The 21,864-nt window shown below is 41.7% G+C and overlaps 1 protein-coding gene across 1 annotated transcript; it reads right to left on the reverse strand.

The window, feature by feature from the left end:
* Positions 1-1,862: 1,862 nt before the first annotated feature.
* On the reverse strand, positions 1,863-20,095 carry ENTPD5 (ectonucleoside triphosphate diphosphohydrolase 5 (inactive)). Its single transcript, XM_004371031.2, has 13 exons — positions 19,711-20,095; positions 18,949-19,028; positions 17,136-17,279; positions 14,456-14,531; positions 14,149-14,184; positions 13,726-13,814; positions 13,327-13,406; positions 12,620-12,681; positions 11,348-11,449; positions 10,477-10,617; positions 6,215-6,271; positions 5,393-5,508; positions 1,863-2,437 (listed from the first exon to the last, which is right to left on the reverse strand). Exons 1-13 carry the CDS (start codon positions 19,925-19,927, stop codon positions 2,351-2,353), a joined length of 1,287 nt encoding a protein of 428 aa, XP_004371088.1. The 5' UTR covers positions 19,928-20,095; the 3' UTR covers positions 1,863-2,350.
* Positions 20,096-21,864: the final 1,769 nt, after the last annotated feature.

Here is a 21,864-nt window from a genome sequence, read left to right on the forward strand (position 1 = left end):
TGAGTGAATTTAGTCACAGAAGGACAAATATTGTATAGACCACTATTCTAAGAACTCAAGAAAATATTCTTTGATGGTTACAAGGGTGGGCAGGGAGGGTGAGGGTTATTTACTAACTAGATAGTAGATAAGAATTAGGTGAAGGGAAGGACGGCACACACTACAAGGGAAGTCAGCACAACTGGACTAAACCAAAACTAAGAAGTTTCCTGAATACAATCAAACACTTTGAGGGACAGAGTAGCAGGGCTGGGGGTCTGGGGCCCATGCTTTCAGGAGACATCTAGGTCAACTGGTATAACAGCTTATTAAGAAAATGTTCTGCATCCTACGTTGGTGAGTGGCGTCTGAGGTCTTAAAAGCTTGCAAGCAGCCGTCTAAGATGCATCAATTGGTACCAACCACCTAGAGTAAAGAAGAATGAAGAACACCAAAGACACAAGGAAAGTAGTAGCCCAAGAGACAGAAAGGGCCACATAAACCAGAGACTTCATCAGCCTGAGACCAGAAGAACTAGATGGTGGCTGGCTATCACCAATGACTGCCCTGACAGGGAACACAACAGAGAGTCCCTGATGGAGCAGCAGAAAGGTGGGGTGCAGAACACAAATTCTAGTAAAAAGACCAGACTTTAATGGTCTGGCTGAGACTGGAGGAACCCCAGAAAGCACGGCCCCTGGATTCTCTTATCAGCCCAGAACTAAAACAATTTCTGAGGCCAACTCTTCAGACAGGGATTGGACTGGACTGTGGGACATAAAGTGATACTCGTGAGGAGCATGCCTCTTACCTCAAGTAGATACAAGAGACTAAACGGGCAGCTTCTGTCTGGAGGTGAGATGAGAAGGCAGAGAGGGTTAAGAGCTGGTTGAATGGACATGGGGAATCGGGTGGAAAGGCGGAGTGTGCTGTCACAGTATGGGGAGAGCAATTAGAGTCACATAACAATGTATAAGTTTTTGTATGGGAGACTAACTTAAAATGTAAACTTCATTTAAACTACAACAATAAAAAAATAAAAAAGATTACAGCCTAAAAAAACAAAATCAAGAGCTCGAGAACCTGAGAGTCATTAAATATGGTTCTCTGGAAATGCTGGTGCACTGTACTGATGTGGGCCAAAATGGCCAACCAAGTCAAATTGGGATGTCAGTGAGAAGGGTACCAGAAACCCTGGCAACTGACAGATAACTCAAGAGGATGTAGCTAAAATGATGAGGGGCTGGGGCAGGAAGAGGTACTACTGTATATGGAGAGAATTAAAAGGGCAAACTGAAAGGGGCTATGACCAAAATCTGTAACACTTGAATAGCATAGCCACTTACCTCTTAACCACCAACCAAAATGCTAGGGTACAGTTGCATTTCTTTGAAATACAAAGAAGATAAGTTTAGGACCACAGAAAACACTATAAACACATTAGCCTGGTAGGTGGTACTGGCTCTGAACACAACACACACATACAATCATTTCTATAAGGTTGGATATGTTCATTAATCACAGGGTTAACTGATAAAAAAGTTAATTAAAAGATGGGCTCCAGAAGGCAACCACACCCTCTCAAAACATGTCCCTAGAGATTGGATCACCTCCTTTCTTAAGACTGCAATTCTGTGCACAGTTAGGGGTTGCTCCAGACTTGGCCATGTCAGAGAGATTTTCCATCCTGCTAAGATTTAGGGTAGCTCTCGGCTGGCTGATGGGAGCTAGTGCAGAGCAGGATCACACAAGAACTTCAGATGTGGTATCTTTCCTTTTTTCTTTCTTCCTTGAATTACACTTGGAAAGTAAAACCAGGTTTTTTTTCTCTCTTTTTTAGGTGGGGGTTGGGTAGTTGGAGATAAGGGTGGGGTGGGGCAGAATGTGGGGAAGAAAAAAATACTGGTATTGATAGGTCACAGGATTGCAATCAGTCAGCTTAATTTAGCATGTAAGAGGAAAATTAAAATGTTCAAAGGAATGAGGCACTCAAAGGGTTGAAATGAGATTTTTCTTTGGTTCCCAAGGACCTGTCCCTGGGCTCTCACTCCAAGGTCAGGTTCTACAACCATGCTTTTTGGCTCACAGGGCTCTCTATATGACACCCAAAGAATCTCAAAGATTTAGACTCTGGTACTAGCTGTGCACTCAGAGTGGTTAGGAAACAGTTCACATTGGATGTGTAAAATTAATTAAACCCAAATCTCTAGGCTTAAGGGCAAGACCCCTCTACAAAAGCCCTTCCTCCTGATGGAGCTAGTGACTGGGCTTCAGTCCAGGCTTGTCCCCAGACTAGCTCAGAACATGGCTGAGTCCTCCTCCTCCCCTTAAAAAGGTCTTTGGTGAGTACAGTCCTCAGAAGTGCTCAGCCTCAGTGGGCGATGTCCAGAGACTGCAACAGGTGAAAGGTAGCCCCCAGGGCCCAGCCTGTCTCTATGTTGTTCACTTTCTTTGTGAGCTGTTGGGAAAGGGGAAAAAAAGTCTTCACATTTCCATCCAATTTCCAACTCTTAGCAAGCACGGCACTTGGGCAGAGAATATCTGCAAAGAGCACCCACATGACCAAACCAATGCAAAATTGAGAGTAGCCAGTCTTTGGAGGCTTCCTACTACCCCAGTCTGTAACAATTTCCCTCCCACCCTGGCCTACTACTCCCACACCTGCCATTCTGATCCTGGAATGCTTCTGGCCCAGGAAGTGGTCTCATTCAGGTCTTCTAGACAGGACCACAGGCTTCTGAACTCTCCCTAAACCTGAAACTAAACATAGCATCCCCTGATTTATTTTCTGAATCACCAGTTTCTGATAAGGCAACTTACTGTCATATGTTAACGGATGTGGTAGGAGTTGGGAATAGATTTAGGGGCAGGAAAGAACATCCCAAAGTTCTCAATTCATACTATGTAAGCAACTGCCTCTTCTTAAAGTACTAATAATAATGAACCAAGGCATTTAAGGCATTCTAGGCCAGGCTGTGTCTCGGGTAGCTCAAGTGACTCTGGGCAAAACTTTGGCCCCAACTTCTTCAACTATGTAACAGGGGAATTAGACTAGTGTTTACCAAACTGTTTTCTTCAGAATCCTGGGGGTTCATGAAAGTCTTCAGAGGAGAAAAGGGGAACAATAGTGAAGGAGTTCCAGGCCCCCAGCCTCTGCTTCAACCAGGATAGCTCCACTTTCATCAGTTTTATGTTACTGGCATTCTGCATAAGCTTTTGTTGAATGATGCTACCACTACCACCACCAAAAATAAAAGTTTGAAAACCAGCACTAACTTCCAATGACACAATAGTTCCATGATGACCTGATGAAATCTAGTCTAATCACTGTGCTGAAAACTGAGGAGAATGGCATTTGACTTATTCTCTTAATCGGCTCATTTAATTTTGGGGTAGCACTGGGTAAACGGTATGCTGCATACATGGCGACGGCAGTTTGAGGTTTAGTCTGGGACACCTGGGTCAAATTGCTGTGGCTTCCTTCCAAAATGCTCTCCCTCTGTCCTCAGAACTGGGCTGACAGCCTATGGGTACTGATGCTAAAGTGAAGTGATCTTTGGGGCAGAGACAGACTGTCCACTCTTGATGCTCCATTTACATTCTGCCTCCACTGAAATCGTAAGAACCAAAAGGATGCCAGCACTGGAAATGACGATACACTTCCTTAAATAACTTGGTTATTGCTGACATTTAAGTAGAGGCAGTTGTTAACTTGCATGTGTTTGAGAGGCTTGGGATGATCTCTCTTGTCCACAAATCCATCCCCAGCTGGTGTGAAATGCCTCCACTAATAGTAATACCAAGTTATTATGTGACAGACACTGTGCTTTACATGCATTATCTCAATTTTCGTAACAGCCCTATGGAATTGGTACTGAAAGTATCCCTGTGTTTCAGATGAGGAACCTAAAGGTTAGAGAGGTGAAATAAATCACTTAAGATCACAGAGCTAGGAAACTTGTCAGATCAGAACTTGAACCCAAATCTGATGGGCAACAGAGCCAATGTTTTAAACACTACACTGCACTGACTCTACTAGCAAGCACATTTTCTGTGTTAAGAAACTTTAAGCACTTTAAAGTCTTAGCAGATATAATAACATATTAAATCCAAATAACCAAATACCAAGTATGAATGAATTTATGAAATCTGTATAACACAAGAAATGGGCATGAAAAATTCATCTGGAACTGGGGAAACAAGCAGGGTTAGTGGCACAAGGGAAGCTGGGGGCTTGGAAGACAAACTATAATCTACTTACTTGACCCCAAACTTCACAAAATTACCTTGTGCCATTGCTAATAGACTGTATGCTCTTTGAGTACAAAGATTACATCTTAATCATCTTTGCAAATGTAATGTGCAATTATTCAATTATGACATAGAAGACAAGAAAACAAACAGGATGGATGAAACACATAAGATGTGTTTAGTACAGGTAAGTTAACATAAAGTAGAGCCAGCATGTGCTGAAATAGATAGAGAGACAGGAGGACAAAGAGGCACCTAAGATTCAAGAGGCACTAAATGTACAGAAGGCAGACATACAAAAATATCTGATACACTGCACGTGCACAAGGCATTTAATATTCAAGAGGGCTTAAATCAGCCAGTCATCGGTGACACCCTTCTGCTCCCTTAGGTCCTCTGCCAAATAAAACCCATTTAATGAGCCCTGGTGGTGCAGTGATTAAGAGCTCGGCTGCTAACCAAAAAGGCCGGCAGTTTGAATCCACCAGCTGGTCCTTGGAAACCTTATGGGGGTAGCTCTACTTTGCCCTATAGGGTCGCTATGAGTCAGAATCAACTTGATGGCAACGGGTTCGGTTTGGTTTGTTTTCAATGGGTGAGGTAAAGCTACTAGCCAAGTGTACCCATACCTGCACCTCTCCAAACGGCAAGTTTATGTGATGGCCCCAGGCACTATCCATCTGTTGGGCCCCCTTGATCAAACTTCAGCTCTAGTATTTTTCTAACTATTACCATCAGTGGCAGACAGAAAGGCAAGACGTATGAACATTGTGTAACAAAGGATGCAGGAAGTTGTGGCACTTCCAACCCGCCTGCACCCTATCCTAAGTGTGTTCACCTACCCCATGTCTTTCCCTTTGCTTCTCCCTGAGCTTTAAACTGGTTTAATAGGCCATGTGATTCGGGCATCTTAACTGGCTCTGCGAGTCTTTCTGTTCTGTGATCTCAGGGAGAGCCTGCCTGGTAATGTACTCAGAGGCTACCATTGCATCAAAGTAGTTTCTTACATTTATGGTGTCTATTACAGTATCTTATCTATAGCCCAAATAAAAATATACAATTTCACCTATAGCTATTCTGATTACTAAACAAGTTCTTGACTCCTTCTTCCTCACCCCCATAAAAGAAGACTGTTATGACACTCCTGTGCCCTCTCTCTTACCTGTAAGATGGTGCTGTCTGCAAAGCCAAAGCCATCCTTTAACAAGGCCGTGATGTAACTGAGATCCATGCACAGGAAAGGACTCCCTGAGGTGAAGTTTTCTAAGTTATCACACACTGAAAGTGAGACAGAGAACAGTGGGATTCAAGTTTGCAACTAACTGACAGGTGTATAATTTTATCTAAATATACATTTAAAATAAGCAAAGCAGAACTCTCCATTTGGTTGATGTCTGGGCCTCTTGGAGGCTAGAACTGTACAGACTGACTCTGAAAGATGGCAGTTTAAGAAATTGCAAATTTCTGATGTTACACCTTGCCTACTCAAATTTACACGCATCTTAGTTTATTTGGTAAATTTCTATGACCTATTGTGGGGGCACAGTTCTAAGTTTCTTACCTATTATTAATCCTGAGCCCCAGAAGATAAGAAAATACAGTTAGCCCTACTTTGGGGCCACTGGCTAAGAGCATTTGTATTTTAGATTGACTCTTCTAAGGAAGCCTCTGTGGCTTGCGCCCATGGATTTCGGTGCTCAGTGTTTCATTAACACTGATTATTTAAAAAAGAAAGGAAGGATGGAAGAAAGAATTGCAGAAAGAAACAAAAGGTGTTCATTATTTCCCCAAAGCTTCTTATATTCCCAGATTCTATGCCACTTAATGCTTCTAATTCCTGGCAAAGACTGGAAGACTCAGGGAGGAAACCAGCTTTCTGAGAGGCTTGCTGAGCTGACTATGAAGCATTAGGTCACTTTAAGGTCACTGGAGTTGGCAGGCACAGCCTCACAGGCTCGCCTTCGAGGCTTCCACTGACACTTACCTTCCCTGGCTTTTTTTTCAAAATCTTCAACTTTTAAAACGCCCCCTTTTTCATAGTCTGAAATGGAACAGATCAGTAACTGATGTCAAAAAACCTTCAAAGAAACATAAGGAAATTCATCCTAGTAATATTAATGATAATGAAAAACTGGAAATGAGCAAAATTTCCAACTTTAGGGATGGGATAAACCAACATGACATACCCATATGATATAATCTATGCTGCTACATTGGCTATTTTTAGAAGGTGAGATTATTGGGGGATTATTCCTTTTATTTCTCAGCACATTCTAAATTTTATACAAGAAATATGTATCACTGGATTTTCAGTTTTAAAACAGTAGAGGAGACACATCTCTACCTATTTCTTCTCTCTAAAATCACCTTAAAACAATAAGGAAATTAGAAACAGAAATACATACTCTATCATCAAAGAAACTAAATGACAACTGTAATCCTGAATCACAGTATCTGAGGAAGGGCTAGCAAATGCAGTGAAGATTGGACAAGAGTTTGAGAGGAAGCCAGGTGCCGCTGCTGCTCTCTAACAAAGTCAGCAGGTTCTCCCAAGGATGTAGAGGTCTTGAGGGTTAGAGGCAATTAAAACTTGAAACTTGTGCGGAGCAATGGGACTGGTGTACGTGAACTTCTGTGGGTGTAAAGCAGGACTCTGTTTGGCACCTGGAGTGGTAGGAGAGGCAGGGCAGATTGAGGAAACAGCTGGTGAGGAGAGACTGAACTGTGAGCAGCCTTGCTGCCCTGATCTCTGTCAGCAGGAAAAAGTAAACACTAAGCAGCATACACACACTAACACACCACCATGTGTCACCGTGGTTCATCGCTCTGAACCAGAGATACTTTGCTTGTACAGAACAGTGCCTGGACTCCGCCCTCATATGACCCTCCTATAAAGAGTTGGTCTTGAAAGAACTTACATCATTTAATGTGAGTAATGATAAAAAGAAAAAAAAAGGGAGCCCTGGTGGTGCAGTGGTTACGAGCTCAGCTGATAATCAAAAGGTCAGCAGCTGACTCCACCAGCTGCTCCTTGGAAACCCTATGGTGAAGTCCTACTCTGTCCTACAAAGTTACTATGAATTGGAATTGACTCAATAGCAATGGGTTTATTTTTTTTATTAATGATAAAAATAATAATGAAATATAGCTAGGAAATACAGAAAGATTCTACAAGAAAAAAGAAGAAAGGAACAAGAAAAACAAGACAGCAAAATAACACCAGAAAAGTACTCTCAAGGAATAGATAAAAACCATGACCATGATATTCCTAAGATCTTAATGAAAATTCTTTCATTAGAATTTGAATTTCATTAGGATTTTATTAGAATTTGAAACAGACATGAACACCTCTTTCAGAAGAGACAAAACACAGAAAAATGTGCACAATTGGTAAACTTAGGATAAGGATATACAGGTGTTCACTGTTCTTTCGACATTCCTGTGGGTTTGATAATTTGCAAATAAAAAGTTAAGGAAGAAATAAATTACAGAATTAAAAACAAAAATACCTCTTTAAAACAAGAGCTCTCATAGCTTCTTGAAGGAGATGACAGATCCTAAGAAAGAAATGGCAAGAAAAAGAAAACCATCACAGAAATGAAAGACAAAAGCAGCCAAAAAAAAAAATCAAACAAACAAAAAGAGGATAACAGACACAGGAGAGGCACACGGAAGACAATAAAAGTAAGCCAAGTGAGATGGAAACAAGGAGTTAAAAATGATTAAAAGAGAATCTAAATAATGGAAAATAAAAATATTCAAAGATATAATTCATAAAAACTTTCCAAAAATAAAAGACCAGAACCTTCAGATTGAAGGCAGATGCTGCAATAACCCATGAAAAACTGATAGAAAATGATCAACACATCCTAAATAAAGTTCTTGAATTTCAAAGATAAAGAAAAAGATCAAGTCACCTATGTGAGTAAATAAGTCGGAGTGAGGTCAAGCTGGTCTCAGACCTCTTCTCAACAACATGCAATAGAAGACACCGAGCAATGCCTACAAAGTCCTCAGAGAAAGTTTTTTTTACTGAATAAATTGTTACTCAAGCATAACCCCTTAAACTCATTGCCATTGAGTTGATTCTGACTCATAGCGACCCTGGGTTTCCAAGGCTGTAAATCTTTTAGAAGCAGACTGCCACATCTTTCCCCCTCAGAGTGGCTGGTGTGTTCAAAGTACTGATCTTTCAATTAGCAGCCGAGTGCTTAACCACTGCACCACTGTATACAGTGTGTATACACTGTATATACCACTCAAGTATACAGGCCACAAATATTTTCAAACATGAAAGAACTTTGCATAAACAGTTCCTGTGAACACTTCTTAAAGAAATTCCTAAAGCCAGTCAAGAGATGAATGGAGAAACTATGATAACCAAGCTGGGTAGTAATCATTTAAATGTAGGACTAAGACTAAAACAATCACAGGAATTTATGAAGAATATAAATGTTATAAATGATGATGATGTAAAACTAATAAAACAAATACACAGAAGAGTAGAATGGAAAAAAAGTGGGCAGAATCTTTAAAACAATAGGGCCAAAATATTTCATTCAAATCTGATAATTTAAGTAATAGGGGCATACCAAAAATCAAACCCATTGCAGTCAAGTCGATTCTGACTCAGTGACCTTATAGAACAGAGAAGAACTACCCCATACGGTTTCCAATGAGTGGCTGGTGGATTTGAACTGCTGACTTTTGGTTGGCAGCCAAGCTCTTAACCACTGCACCACCAGGGCGCCAACAGGGGCATAAGAATATTGAAATGTATAAAAGTAAACAACAAAAAAACTAATAATAATAATACAACCAACCAAAATTTTGGAAATAGAAGGGAGGTAGGAGAGGTGGGAAGAAGCAGATATATACTAATTTCATTACTGCTTATGATGGGGAGTCAATAGATACTAGTTAAAAAAAAAAGATGAAATATATAAAATTATAGTTATAAAAATATCCATTAGAACTAAAATTAGAATTAAGGCCTTCCCACTTATCTGAAAGAATACACAAAAAACAAGACACAAACCTGAGCCATTTAAAAAGATTAAAAAATGATGAAAGAGTTAAAAAAAAAAAAAGGCATTAAAAACAGAATGCATAACCATAAAAAAAGAAGACAGCTAGTTTCAAACATCTGTCACACCAATAAGTGTAAACTGTATACAGTTTATCTATTAAAGGAAATAGGAGCCCTGGTGGCACAGTGGTTAAATGCTCAGCTGCTAACCAAAAGTTTGGCAGTTCGAACCCACCAACGATCCACAGGAGAAAGACATAGCAGTCTGCTTCCATAAAGATTTATAGCCTTGGAAACCCTATGGGGCAGTTCTACTATGTCCTACAAAGTTGCTCTGAGTCGGAATCGACTCGATGGCAACAGGTATTAAATGAAATTTTAGACTGGTACACAAAGCAAAATCCAACCCTAAGCTGTACACAAGAAACACTTCTAATCAAAATAACTGAGAGAGGCTAAAGTGAAAGGCAAGCCAAGGCAAGGCAGGCAAATAAAAACAAAGAGAAAGAAGAGGCCACAATCTCGATATAGATGAAGTTGATTTCAGGGCAAAAAACCTTACACAAAACAAGAGAAGTGCTTTTGAATGAAGAAGATGCAATCCACAATAAAGATCTAATAGCCTTTCCACTAGACTATGCACTAAATGATACAGCATAAAACTTTAAAAGCAAAAACCACAGGAAATATAGGAGAAGAAAAAACACAGTAGTAAATACGAAATTAATTCATCTCTCTCAGGCCATGACAGATCATGTATGTACACTTTCACATCTAAACAAAAGTACTGCTTTTGTGATAAGAAGAAAAGTTATTATAAAGGAGGAAACTTTTTGGGGGCAATGCTTATATTCATTGTCTCAAATGTGGTGATGGTTTCATGGACATATATACACCTATATACAGGTCAAAACTCAGCAAAACTCAGAGTTTACACTTTAAATATGTGCATTTTATTGTATGTCAATTATGCCCCAATAAAGATGTTAAAAAAAATAAAAGATTTGATGTATAGTTGATTAGGTCATCTTCTAGCTCCAAAAGATTCTAAATCATATTCCATTTCCATTTGAGTGACCAGTGTCATTCAAACAACTAGCACTAGAGAAGAGCAGGGTAATTACCCTCAATAATTCCAAATACCCCTTCTCCCTTTATCTTCCCTACCTCAGCCCTGGCCAGTTTCCTCTCTGGACTGATACCTGGAATGAACTTACCAATCATGTCTGTGTCAACAGCTCGATCATAGTAGTAAGAGAAAGCATAGAAGGAGCTTCTCTGGACCTCATCTGGCTGGTGAAGTCTTCCTTGTACCACCCTCTGCACTTCAGCATAGCAGGGCTCAAAGCCCATCTCCCCTGCGAGGACAAAGTTGCACAGGGGTAAGATGAGAAAATGATAGGGGAAGTGACCACTCTTGAAGGCAAAATGCCAGAGGCAATAGGAAGATCAAGGAAAGCAGGAGGAGACTGAGGCTCAAGACAAAAGGGCTTAACAATGAAGATGAGCAAACTTTCGTAGCCTCACTGTTCTGGTATCTATTTCTCCACGCAGCTCCCTCCCTAACCTGTATTCACCAAAAATAGCCATAGCCAAACTTGTGCTGCTGCATCTAGTATTATGTTTCATGGTATTTATGAGCAAGTATCCAGAGGGCTCACCTGGCTCCTTTACTCAAAATCAAATTTTTCCTTGATTTCAAAATCTATGCCTTTTATAATACCCAAGATACTCTTCCTATCGTCTCAATTTTAAGTTTTACTATAATTTAAATAGCCAAATATTAACCTGAAACAGGTTTCACCCTGTTTGAGGGCACAGACCCTTTAATGCGTCAGGCCTACGGTAAGAACAGATTTCTAACAGCTCCACAGCACGTGGCCAGGTAAAGAGTGCAGGACACAGAATGACAGCTGCCTTGTTCACCGTCACTTCACATTATTCCTTGGAAGTATACTAAGATCTATTTGGAATAAGTCCCTGCAACACGACAAGTTTTTACTGAGATCTAGAAAAAGCTTCCCTTGGGACTCTTCCAGAATTTATACTGTCAAGGTAATTTTAACCAGTGGAAAAAATATCACTTGCCTTCTTGGTTGCCACCATACTGGTATTTCACGCCACCAAAAATCCATTCTGCTTCCAACCATCTCGGTAGACAAGCACTTCGGAAGGTCTGTCCATCAATCCCTGGAAGAAACCAGAGCACAAAGTTGTGTGAAGCAAGGATGTAAGAGACAGTGAGAAGGTCAAACAAGAAACCACTAGGGTTCAAAGGAATCACCAAGATGGTGGGGCCTCAAAATTTTATAAAATTAGTTCCATGACTACATCCTATGACAGCAATTCTTAACTCAGGGTTCACAGGTGGGCTTTGTGGGGTTGGCAAACTGCCAAAGCTATAGGTAAATTTTTGTGAACATGTGCATTTGGCAGAGGGATCCATAGTTTTCATCACATTCTCAAAAAAAAAAAAAAAATCTAAAACCCACAATAGAATAAATTTCCTCCTTTCTAAAAAAGGAAAAAAAAAAAATACTTGCTCTACCTTCCTCGCTGGTTGTTGTGAGGCTTAAATGAAATACACCTGAAGATGCTTTGTAAACTCTGAAACGCTATACAATCATCATCACAATAATACCTCATTATAAAAGCCAGGGTGCCCTGGTGGTGCAGTGGTTAAGAGTTCAGCTGCTAACCAAAAGGTCAGCAGTTCAAATCCACCAGCCGCTCTATAGGGCAGTTCTACTCTGTCCTATAGGGTCACCATGAGTTGGAACCGACTTGATGGCACCTAACAACAACAACAACAATAAAAGCCAGGGACCATACCAACTGCATTAAATGCAAAATCTCATTTAAAGTGAGGAAAAGAGCACAGAAAGGTTAAGTAAGCTTGCCTCAAATTACAAAACTAGGACTGAACCCAGCTCTTCTGACCCCAAAAGCTGAGCTCTTAACCCATCTACAAACTGTGAGTTGATAAACAGAGTTTCTCAGTTATTCCATCTTGCAACTGGAACAGGCCCTGCTTCCTGCACCTCCCATGTAAAGTTAAGGACTTGATCAAGCTTCTGCTAATTCACTTTGTCAATTTCTGCTGACACTTCAGCTTCCTCATCACAGGCTGTTCCCCCATACAAGCAGACCTCATCCTAAAAATGGCTAATAAAGTATACTAAAACATCTGAACTTATAAAATAGAAAAGGAATGTACCATTAGGTCCTTCATACAACATATGCTTCCCAATTCAACATAACCCCTTCCTCTCTAAGGATCACTGCTGAGGAAGGGAAATGCTGTCGGCAGTATCAGTGTCACTCTCACCACCCCCCACCCAGCACAGGTCCCAGACGAACCTTCTGTTTCCAGGGCTCCCAGGGTTGCTAGTCTTGCAGCTTTCAATCCAAATCCCAAGTAACTGTAAAATATAGCATTTACAAATTTCACTCTGCTCCTGAAGTTCTCCAGACCAAGGCTACCTCTTTCAAAAGTAACATGGTATTCATAGCAATAGAATGTTTCCCTGTCTCCATCTGGAAGGAGGAACACCTTGTTCTGCTTCAGTGACTTATTTCATCTCATGTAGTCAACAAGAGGCAATCTCTGCACAGTTTAGATCAAGGCTATGCAACAAGAACTCCCTACAGCTATTATTTAAAGGCCAGAGGACAGTGACAATTCCTAGGGCCCAACCTGGGAACCATCCGCAGAAAAGCTCTCATTATTTTAGTGCTTTGCCCCACTGGGATCAAATTCCAGGCTGGATTTTGAACACCTGAAGGCTAGCTCAAAGACTTGTCATCGAGAACTGGCTGAGCCTTCTCAGGGTGTCCTCCCTCTAGAAAAAACTTGACTCTTAAGTTATGTAATTTTGAAGCCAAGAACAGAGGAGCCTATTGGGTCCCTTGGGCTTTATAAGTGGTTTGTATTCAGTTGATAGGCCTTTGGGGATTGGCAAAGACTTTGTAAGGCTGATCGAATGCACAATAGAAATATGAAGACTTTGAAAAGGTAGGAGAATCAATCAACACAAAATATTATTCTTCCGCGTCCCCCTCCTCACCTATGTGTATAGAGCTTATAAGTGCTGTTAAACATCTCAAAGGAAGTGAGGTAGCCTTGTGGGGTTTGTTCCAGGGTTTTCTGCAAATCAGAAAAAGCAAAAAGACTATTCAGGATCTGTAATTATCTGAAGATGTTATCACCACCATCCTTTCCCTTCCCCCAAAAAATCAGAGATGAAGGAGACAGAGTAAACTTAATCCCACAAGGTTTGAAGAATCAAAGGAACTCTGAACAGTGAGGGGGCTATGATCTATGAACAGGGAGCTCACCCAGTCATTAACTGGGTCTCTTCAGCCTATCTGTGGTAGCTGCTGTCTGAAAATGGGGTGCCACCTTCTTGGCACCATTATACGTCTACATGTGTGTTGCTAACCAGACCTTCATGTAAATGACTTACCTCAAACCGGGGCAGGAAAGTGATTTGGGTGGAGGCCCCCCCAAGGTCCAGGGTCCCCACAGTCTCCTGGCTGTGGCCATGCAGCTGACCTGTGAACGAGAGCCAGCATCCTGTGAACATCCTCTGCATCCTGGACAGCCCAGCGCTCTGTCTGCAACTTCTCTCTTGCTCCTGTGGCACACTGGAGGTATTCCATAAATACTCTACTGCTCCCCTCCCCAAAGGGCTGCAGGTGAATGCCAACCTAGAAGGACTCTTGCTGCAGCTGAGGCCTTGAAGGCAGGTTGTAAACATTAGCTTCCTGTCTTTCCTTTCATTTTTTAAATGAAAGAACAATACAGGCAAGAAAGAAAGGGATTTTTGCTCTCCTGACAATGTGTGAAACCCAGTTAAGGTCTTAAGATAAACTTGAGAATGCATTACCTGTCAGAAAATTCACAGTAACCCAAGCTAATATGCCTAAAAAAGAGAAGAAGACAAAAGATTACATCCCAGAGCATTTTTTTCTCTTCCCTGGCCCCATCTTGGTTCTTTCTCTTTAAATTTCATGTCTAGACCATGAAATTCTCTCCTTGTCCTTCCATTTCCTGCTATCCCATTCCTCCCGCTTGTTTGTTTCTCCTTAGTTCCTTTTTCTTTACCACCCCATCCCTGCTTCCACTTCCTACAATTAGATCTTTCATTAACCTTGCCCTTCTCCCCCAAGAACATACATCAAAACCTTTCCCACCTTCATAGGATCCGTCCATGATGCTAACACTGTCATCTGGTACCAGGAAAGGTGACTTCTTGAAGATTTCCCTTACCTAGAAAAAAAAAAAAAATCTGGATTCCCTAAGGCAGTAAGACAGATTTCCATATTTTGGCCGTATCCTATAAGGCTTAGAAAACCATTCTCTTTGTTTTCCCTAGATAATAAAATTTTAGCAGAACATACTCCCTTTCCCCAAGAAACCAGAGAAGGAACCATGCAAGTCATTGTTAGTTTCTTACAAAAACAAAAACATAGGGATTCCTATGACTTTAAAATAAATCTAAACCAAACCATTTGGGTTTATAGGTGACCTAGAGAAGGCCATACATTTGACCCTTTCAGCTCAAATCAGGATCCTGTAATTTGTTTACAACACCCAATTAATTCTACCTAGACACACACTGGAAACTGGGCAGACCCTTTCCTACTCCACCCCTTAGGTGAGCAGATGAACCTGGGGGACTCCTGAAGCTGCAGGAAAGGTTCTCTGCCCTCCCATACAAATTCTGCAGGTCTGTGCCTTCCTGGTGAAGGAGCTCCTCTCCAAGGGCTGATGTACTCTGCTACCAGGCCCTGTCAGATTCTGGCTCGTGGCTGGGGCCTCAAGAGTCTAAAGACCCCAGATCTAGACTTCTGGAATCCTATTTTAGGAGATGGGAATGAAGATACTACACAGATGCTCTTGACTCTCCATTAATATAGGGAATGACATGGGTGTCATGTTTCATTTTTATATGATTATCATGGGTGGCAGGGGGGAGGTTTGAAGGATTCTCTAGATAGGAATAGGAGGAATTCTAGTTTGTTGGCTGTTCTCATTTTTGATGGACAAAAGTACCACACAGTGACCTCCGGACCCTGTTTCAACCAGGAAAAGCCAGTTAAATTATCTGTAAACAGTTTTTCAGGAGAAGATAGATAAACAAACAGGAATAAAAGCAGAGAGCTTCTGCTCTTGCCCCTGCATGCCTCCCCCACCTGACAGTTTAATCTCAACACAACAGCCAGAATGGTACTGTTAAGACAGGTGTCAGATCATGTCTCTCCTTAACTCAAAACCTTCCAGTGGCTTCCTTCTTAGACTAAAAGCCAAAGTCCTTTGAGGCCCCACATGATACATTCTCTCCTCCACATCTCTGTGACCTCATCTCCTACTTCTCTCCCATCATTCACTCGCTCCAGGCACACTGACCCCCTGAATGTTGTTGTTGGGTGCCGTCCTATAGCAACCCTATAGGACAGAATAGAACTGCCCTCTAGGTTTTTCTAGGCTGTAATCTTTACAGGAAAAGATCACTGGTGTGTTGGAATCTCCAGTTAGCAGTCCAGCCACTGTTTCTTGTATGTTTACATACCAAGCACATTTCTGCCTTAGGGCCTTGCACCTGTGGTTTCTTTAGCTTGGGATACTCCTTCCACAAATGCTCTGTATAGCTTGCTTCCTTACTCTTTTCAGATCTCTAATAAAATGCAACATCTTATCAGTGAGGTCCTTCTTGACTTCAACATTTAAAATAGCATCTCCTCTGCACCACCCCCAGCATTCCCTAACTGCCTTACTCTGTTTTATTTCTCTCCATAACATCTACCGGCACCTGACATAATTTATACTTACTCATTTTTTTCTGCCTCCCCTCAACTACAATGTAGTCGGCTCCATGAGGGTGGGGACTGTTCGTCTCTTTTGTTCTCTGATACATGTATCCCCAGTACCTACACCAGTGCACAGCACAGAGCAAGCACTAATATCCTGAATCACTGAGAAGTCAAGATTCTGATACTCATGCAGACATGTTAGGCAGCTTGTCCCTGGACAAGGCACTTAAGTGCTCTGTGCTCATAGTTAAAGAAAATGATTTAGAAGAGTAAATCAGCACACCTGTAATACAGAATCCTTCTTATAGTGATTTTTTTTTGTTACACTGGGATTCTCTGCCTATAAATATTTCTCACAATATGTAATTTGAATCTTATTAATTTTATGTTTATTGCATAACAAATACACACAATAAATTTTAAAATTTACTGAGTTTAGTTTTTAAAAACTTTCTGTGTTTAAAATTTCTATCTGAATAAGAAGGGAGTTGAAATAGATGAACCTTCAAAAATCTTTCAAGCTTTAAAATCCCATGATTCCTCTCAAAAACATTATGCTAAGAGTCAAAAGCCAGATACACACAAAGAAGAATACAAACCGTATGACTCCATTTATATGAAATGTAAGAACAAGCAAAACCAATCTACAGCGACAGAAAGCAGATCAGTGGTTACCTGGTTTCAGGAGTGGGGCATGAGGAAACTGTATTTGTCAAAACTCATTGAACTGGACACTTAAAATAGGTACAATTTAGTATGTACACCATACCTCAATAAATTAAAAACAATTCTATGATTCTGCTTTAACAAGTTAAGAGAATTAAGGATATCACGGATAAGAAGTACTTTAAACTTTTTAGGAAAAGGAGCTCTATAAATTCGAGAATAATATTAAAAATGTGAAGTAACTGGCTACGACAAGAGCCCGTAGTTACCATAATGCTTTGGCAATGGTGGAGCACTGAGGGTAGCAGTTCCAGTCCAAAGGGCTAAAAACCCATAAAAAATATTCATACACGAAAAAAGAATTATCCAAGATGCAGAAGATTTCAAAAATTACCTCAAAGAGCAGAGCCTGGGCTTTGTGTTCTGGCAGTAAGCGCAGTCCTGCTGTTGCCTTCAGGACCACTGGGGTCCTTTTCCAGTGACTTCGGGGGACTGAGTCTTTGGCCACCTCTAAGAGTCCTTGAACAGTCTCGGCAGCCTTCAAAAGAGACAGCCTACTCATCCAATGAAGAGTCCATTTAGTGACATTGGTCTATTCCCCCAACATGTCTTGGGGGATCAATAGGAGTGAGGTGGTGCAGGGCTCCAACCCCTCTCTGCTGTGCAGGAGCACAAACCAGAGAAGCAGGCTACTCTGAACAAAATTCATTTAGTTCTGATAAAGTCATAATAAAAACAATTCTTTTAAAATGTAGTCATTTTAGTTGATTATTATTTTCTGTCTCAAATAAATTAGCTTTAGGCCAGAAAGTTGGGTATAGTGAAGAAGAGACAGGGTATGGAGTTGGAAGACTCACTTGCCAGCCCCATGGCCTTACGTAGGTCTTCTTGGCCTTCCGGGGCTTGGTTTCTTCAGCTGTGAGATGGGAGATACCCCTCACACTACCAAAAAACTGTTGTGAGCATAGGTGAGGCAGAGTGTGTAGTTGCCACACAAATGCTAGTTGTAGATGTTATTATGCTACTCTTTTTATGTCCTTCATAAGGACAGAACATGTCAGATTTGTTTTTGCATCATCAGTACCTATATGCACGGTATACAATAGATGTTTAATTTATGAGAAATGGAAAAAAAAAACATTTAAAGCCACTATTTCCTAAGACAACACCTATTATGACAACATGCTGTCCCTTAATCATTATCATCATTACTAGCAATCAAACAAAATCCTCTTCTCTAAATATCAGATCACTTTCTGATAATATAGTTGCTTTGAACAGTGCCTGATTTTCTAGCCCATTTACCATTTCATGCCATTCTACAACAGTGAACAGAGAAAATAAACTTCTCAGTTCTTCAAGCTCAAGCTGTTTTTAACATCTGGCTTTCTTCTGGTTAATGATTATGCTTGTGACACTGAACAATAACTTTAAGTCGGCTAAGAAAGTTCAACATTCTGCCTTACTCTATTTCATTGTGGACTCTGACACGTTGAGTGCAGTATGTTGTGGGTACTCAAATGTGAAACAGTCATCACAAAACTCTCCATTCATCCTCTACTACCAAAGATTTTTGTCATCGTGGGTTCTTGCCTAATTTCTAGAGCACAGGCAAGGTTCTATACCTGTATCAAGGCACACTGAAATGGAGTTCAATGGGTCTAAGCCAAAAAAAACAAACCCACTGCCACCGAGTCAATTCTGACTCATAGTGACCCTATAGGACAGAGTAGAACTGCCCCATAGGGTTTCCAAGGAGCGGCTAGTGGATTCGAACTGCCGACCTTTTGGTTAGTAGCCAAGCTCTTAACCACTGCACCACCAGGGTTCCTAATTGGGTCAACATTCCCTCAATTGCCATGGTTATACCTCATACTCTATAGAACTTCATGTTTATCTTCTGCATCTATATTAATCAATGCAGTTGATGGCTTCAACTCAAAATCTTAAAAGGTAAATACATAGGGAGTAAAAACATGGTGTTATCTCTGCATGACCACAATTTATTTTCTAGCCTTCTTCCACCCAAGCCCTAGTGAGCCTGGGGTATAGAATTACTGTTATCCAGGAGATTAGCTGAGGATAGAAAGCTGATCTCATACAGGACTGCAATATCATTAGTGAACAGTATGAGGTATTTAACAGCAGTGGTGTGGAAAAGTTATCAAGGCATTGATAATCTAAATGTTTAATTGTAAGAAACTCACCAGCTTAGGCTGATCTACAAAAGCAGAAAGTCCTGGCTTAACAGAATCAAAAATCTCCCCTTCCAGAATTGGAAGCTCTCCTATAGAAACACAAAATAGAAGAGAAAGGGCTGATTACAAAATGTTAGGCTGCTTCTGTGTAAATCTACTCTGTAAATTTACTAGATTAGCCTGCTATTCCCCCAAGCTACTTCAACTATCTTATCTATGAGGAATGTCTTACTAGAGTATCGGAGGAGGGGGAATAGAGGGCAACGGGCAACCTTGAAGGTCCCTCTGCCATTTCTCTGGTGGATATATAGCTCCTACTCCTTTCCCCAGGCTCCACCAGAAACCTGAGGAAAGAACACTGAAAATTAAGGAAAAGTTAATTGACCTCAGGGTCCTCTCACCCCCTTCTCCAAGGATGGTGAAATTCTCATGTGATCCTTCTACCAAGACCACTCCCAAGCTTTGAGCCTGAGACTCAATATTCTGGACCTCTGGAATATTAACCATCTTTAGAGAAGCAGAGGGGTAGATTACATTTATAATCCTTGGACATGTGGGTTTTGGACTACAGGCAGCCCCAGTCTTTGTTAATTTCACATTAAAGTAAGTCAAATGTATCCAACGATAGTCCAAGTGTCCTCTGAAGAAAGACATTCACTAGCCATAAGATTCCGTAATTCACATCACACACTCTCAGCACGTTTGTTTCTCGGAGAAGATGCTAAAGTGTGGGTTTACAGAGACTCTGGTGAGGTCACCAGCTGCACATACCTGGTATTTTCTGCACAAAGGTGTAAACATGAATTCGAGTTCCTGTGCTCCCCGCATCAAACATAATTCCATACAAGGTGCTGGCACTGACATTGATGGGGCACATGGAAGACAGGAAGACACCCTCAAACCAAGTCTGCTGGTCTCTGTGGAAGACAGTGCTGCAAACACAGGATGCCACCAGCATGAAGGAGGCTGCACCCCAGGAAATGGCCATTCTCTCCCCAAGATGTGGTGAGTCTAAGCTTTTGTTGCAGAAGCAGCACCAATCACAGACCTGAAGTGGCTTATAAGAAAAAGATACACAACGTTAGACCAACTGGCCTTTTTGTTTATACCTGTAAGAGAAGAAACACCCTCTATAGAAATCATACCACTGTTCCCAAGGTGCTCCTTCTCTATTTCTAATAACCGGCACAACAAGCTAAATCAGGGTGACAAAGGCTCTTAGCACCTTTTCCGAACGGTATCTTGTTCCAAAAGGAAATAGGGGTGTCTTAGGCATCTAGTGCTGCTCTAACAGAAATACCACAAGTGTATGGCTTTAACAAAGAGAAGTTTATCCTCTCACAGTCCAGTAGGCTCCAAGTCCAAATTCAGGGCATCAGCTCCAGGAGAAGGCTCTCTCTCTCTCTGTCAGCTCTGGAGAAAGGTCCTTGTGATCGGTCTTCCCTTGGTCTGGGAGCCTCTCTGTGCAGGAACCTCAGGTCCAAAGGACGTGCTCTGCTCCCGGCACTGCTTTCTTGGTGGTATGAGGTTCCCATGTGTCTCTGCTCGCTTCTCTCTTTTATATCTCAAAAGAGATTTCATTAAGACACTAATCTTGTCAACCTCATCAGTATAACCTCATCACAGTGATAGAATTTACAACACATAAGGAGATCACATACAATCTCATCATAGTGATAGAGTTTACAACACATAAAGAAATCACATCAGATAACACAATCATATAATACCGGGAATCATGACCCAGCCAAGTTGACAGATATTTTTGGGGGACACAGCTCAATCCATGACACTCCACTTTTTGGCCCCCAAAAATTCATGTCCTTGCAACACGCAAAATATACTCATCTCATCATGTCACAGCAAAAGTCTTAACTCCGAGTCCAAATTCCAAAAATTCCTCTTCATCTGTGAAATCTAGAATACAAGATATCTGCTTCCAAAGGTAGAGTGGCAAAACAGGCACAAGCTAGACATTTCCAAATGGGAGAAACTGGAGGAGAAAAAGGGGTAACAGGCACCAAGCAAGTCAGCAGAACATTAGCCCTCAAGGTTTTGAAAAGAATCCTCTGTTCTCCGAGACAATTTACACAATAGCCCTGCCCTCCAGACGCTACGTATTGGCCACAGTCTCCAGATTCTGAGTGGAGGCCCCTCGGCCCTGGGCTTCAGCTCCGCCTTCCAGGCCCATTGGAACAGCAACTCTGCTCCCTCAGCTTTAAGCGCACCATTCTCCTAGTCCATCGGAGTGACATCTCCACCCTTAGAAACACCAGGGGCCATGGCTCCACCCTTTGAAACCCCAGAGGTCTTGGCCATACCTTTTGAGACTGAGGCAGATCGGCTTCTTGTGTTCCTTGTCTCTTCAGCTTCTGCTTCCAGTGGCCTCTTGGTCCTCGGGCCTCACACCCGCATCTGCCCTACTGGGGCAAGTGTTTCAAAGCTCCGTAGCTCCACCGATTAAGTGCCTGAGGCACCCCACTCCGCCAGGAAGCCTCCTGCAAACAGGTACTCAGCTCCCTCGCTCTGTGGGTCAGCAAGCCCAGCTTCACCGATAAGTGCCCGAAGGCACCCCACTCCACCAGGAAGCCTCCGGTGCACAGGCACTCAGCTCTCTAGCTCCGTGGGTCAGCTCCAGCACCATCTCAGGCTGGTCTCCTGGTTCTGCTGCTGCTGGTTCTCTGTCGCTGCCCCTTCTGTGCTGCTGCAGGTTCTCTGCCGCTGCTGGTCCTCTGCTGCTGCCACACCTCTGTCCATTCACAGTTTCAAAACCACTTCCACATTTTAGGTATCTGTTAGAGCAGCACCCCACTCCCAGTACCAAATTCTGTCTTAGTCATCTAGTGCTGCTCTAACAGAAATACCACAAGTGGATGGCTTTAACAAAGAGAAGTTTATCCTCTCACAGTCCAGTAGGCTCCAAGT

The sequence above is a fragment of the Trichechus manatus genome, unplaced genomic scaffold, assembly GCF_000243295.1.
Source record: "Trichechus manatus latirostris isolate Lorelei unplaced genomic scaffold, TriManLat1.0 scaffold00010, whole genome shotgun sequence".
Classification (NCBI taxonomy): domain Eukaryota; kingdom Metazoa; phylum Chordata; class Mammalia; order Sirenia; family Trichechidae; genus Trichechus; species Trichechus manatus.

What these genes read in the sequence shown, in the direction of transcription:
- ENTPD5 (XM_004371031.2), bottom strand. Translation starts at nt 19,927, where the DNA reads ATGGCCATTTCCTGGGGTGCAGCCTCCTTCATGCTGGTGGCATCCTGT. An exon ending in TTGTAGATCAGCCTAAGCTG is followed by an intron (nt 17,280 to 18,948) that starts GTGAGTTTCTTA and finishes TCTCTTTTGAAG; the next exon opens with GCTGCCGAGACTGTTCAAGG. An exon ending in CCCAGGCTCTGCTCTTTGAG is followed by an intron (nt 14,532 to 17,135) that starts GTAATTTTTGAA and finishes TTTTTTTTCTAG; the next exon opens with GTAAGGGAAATCTTCAAGAA.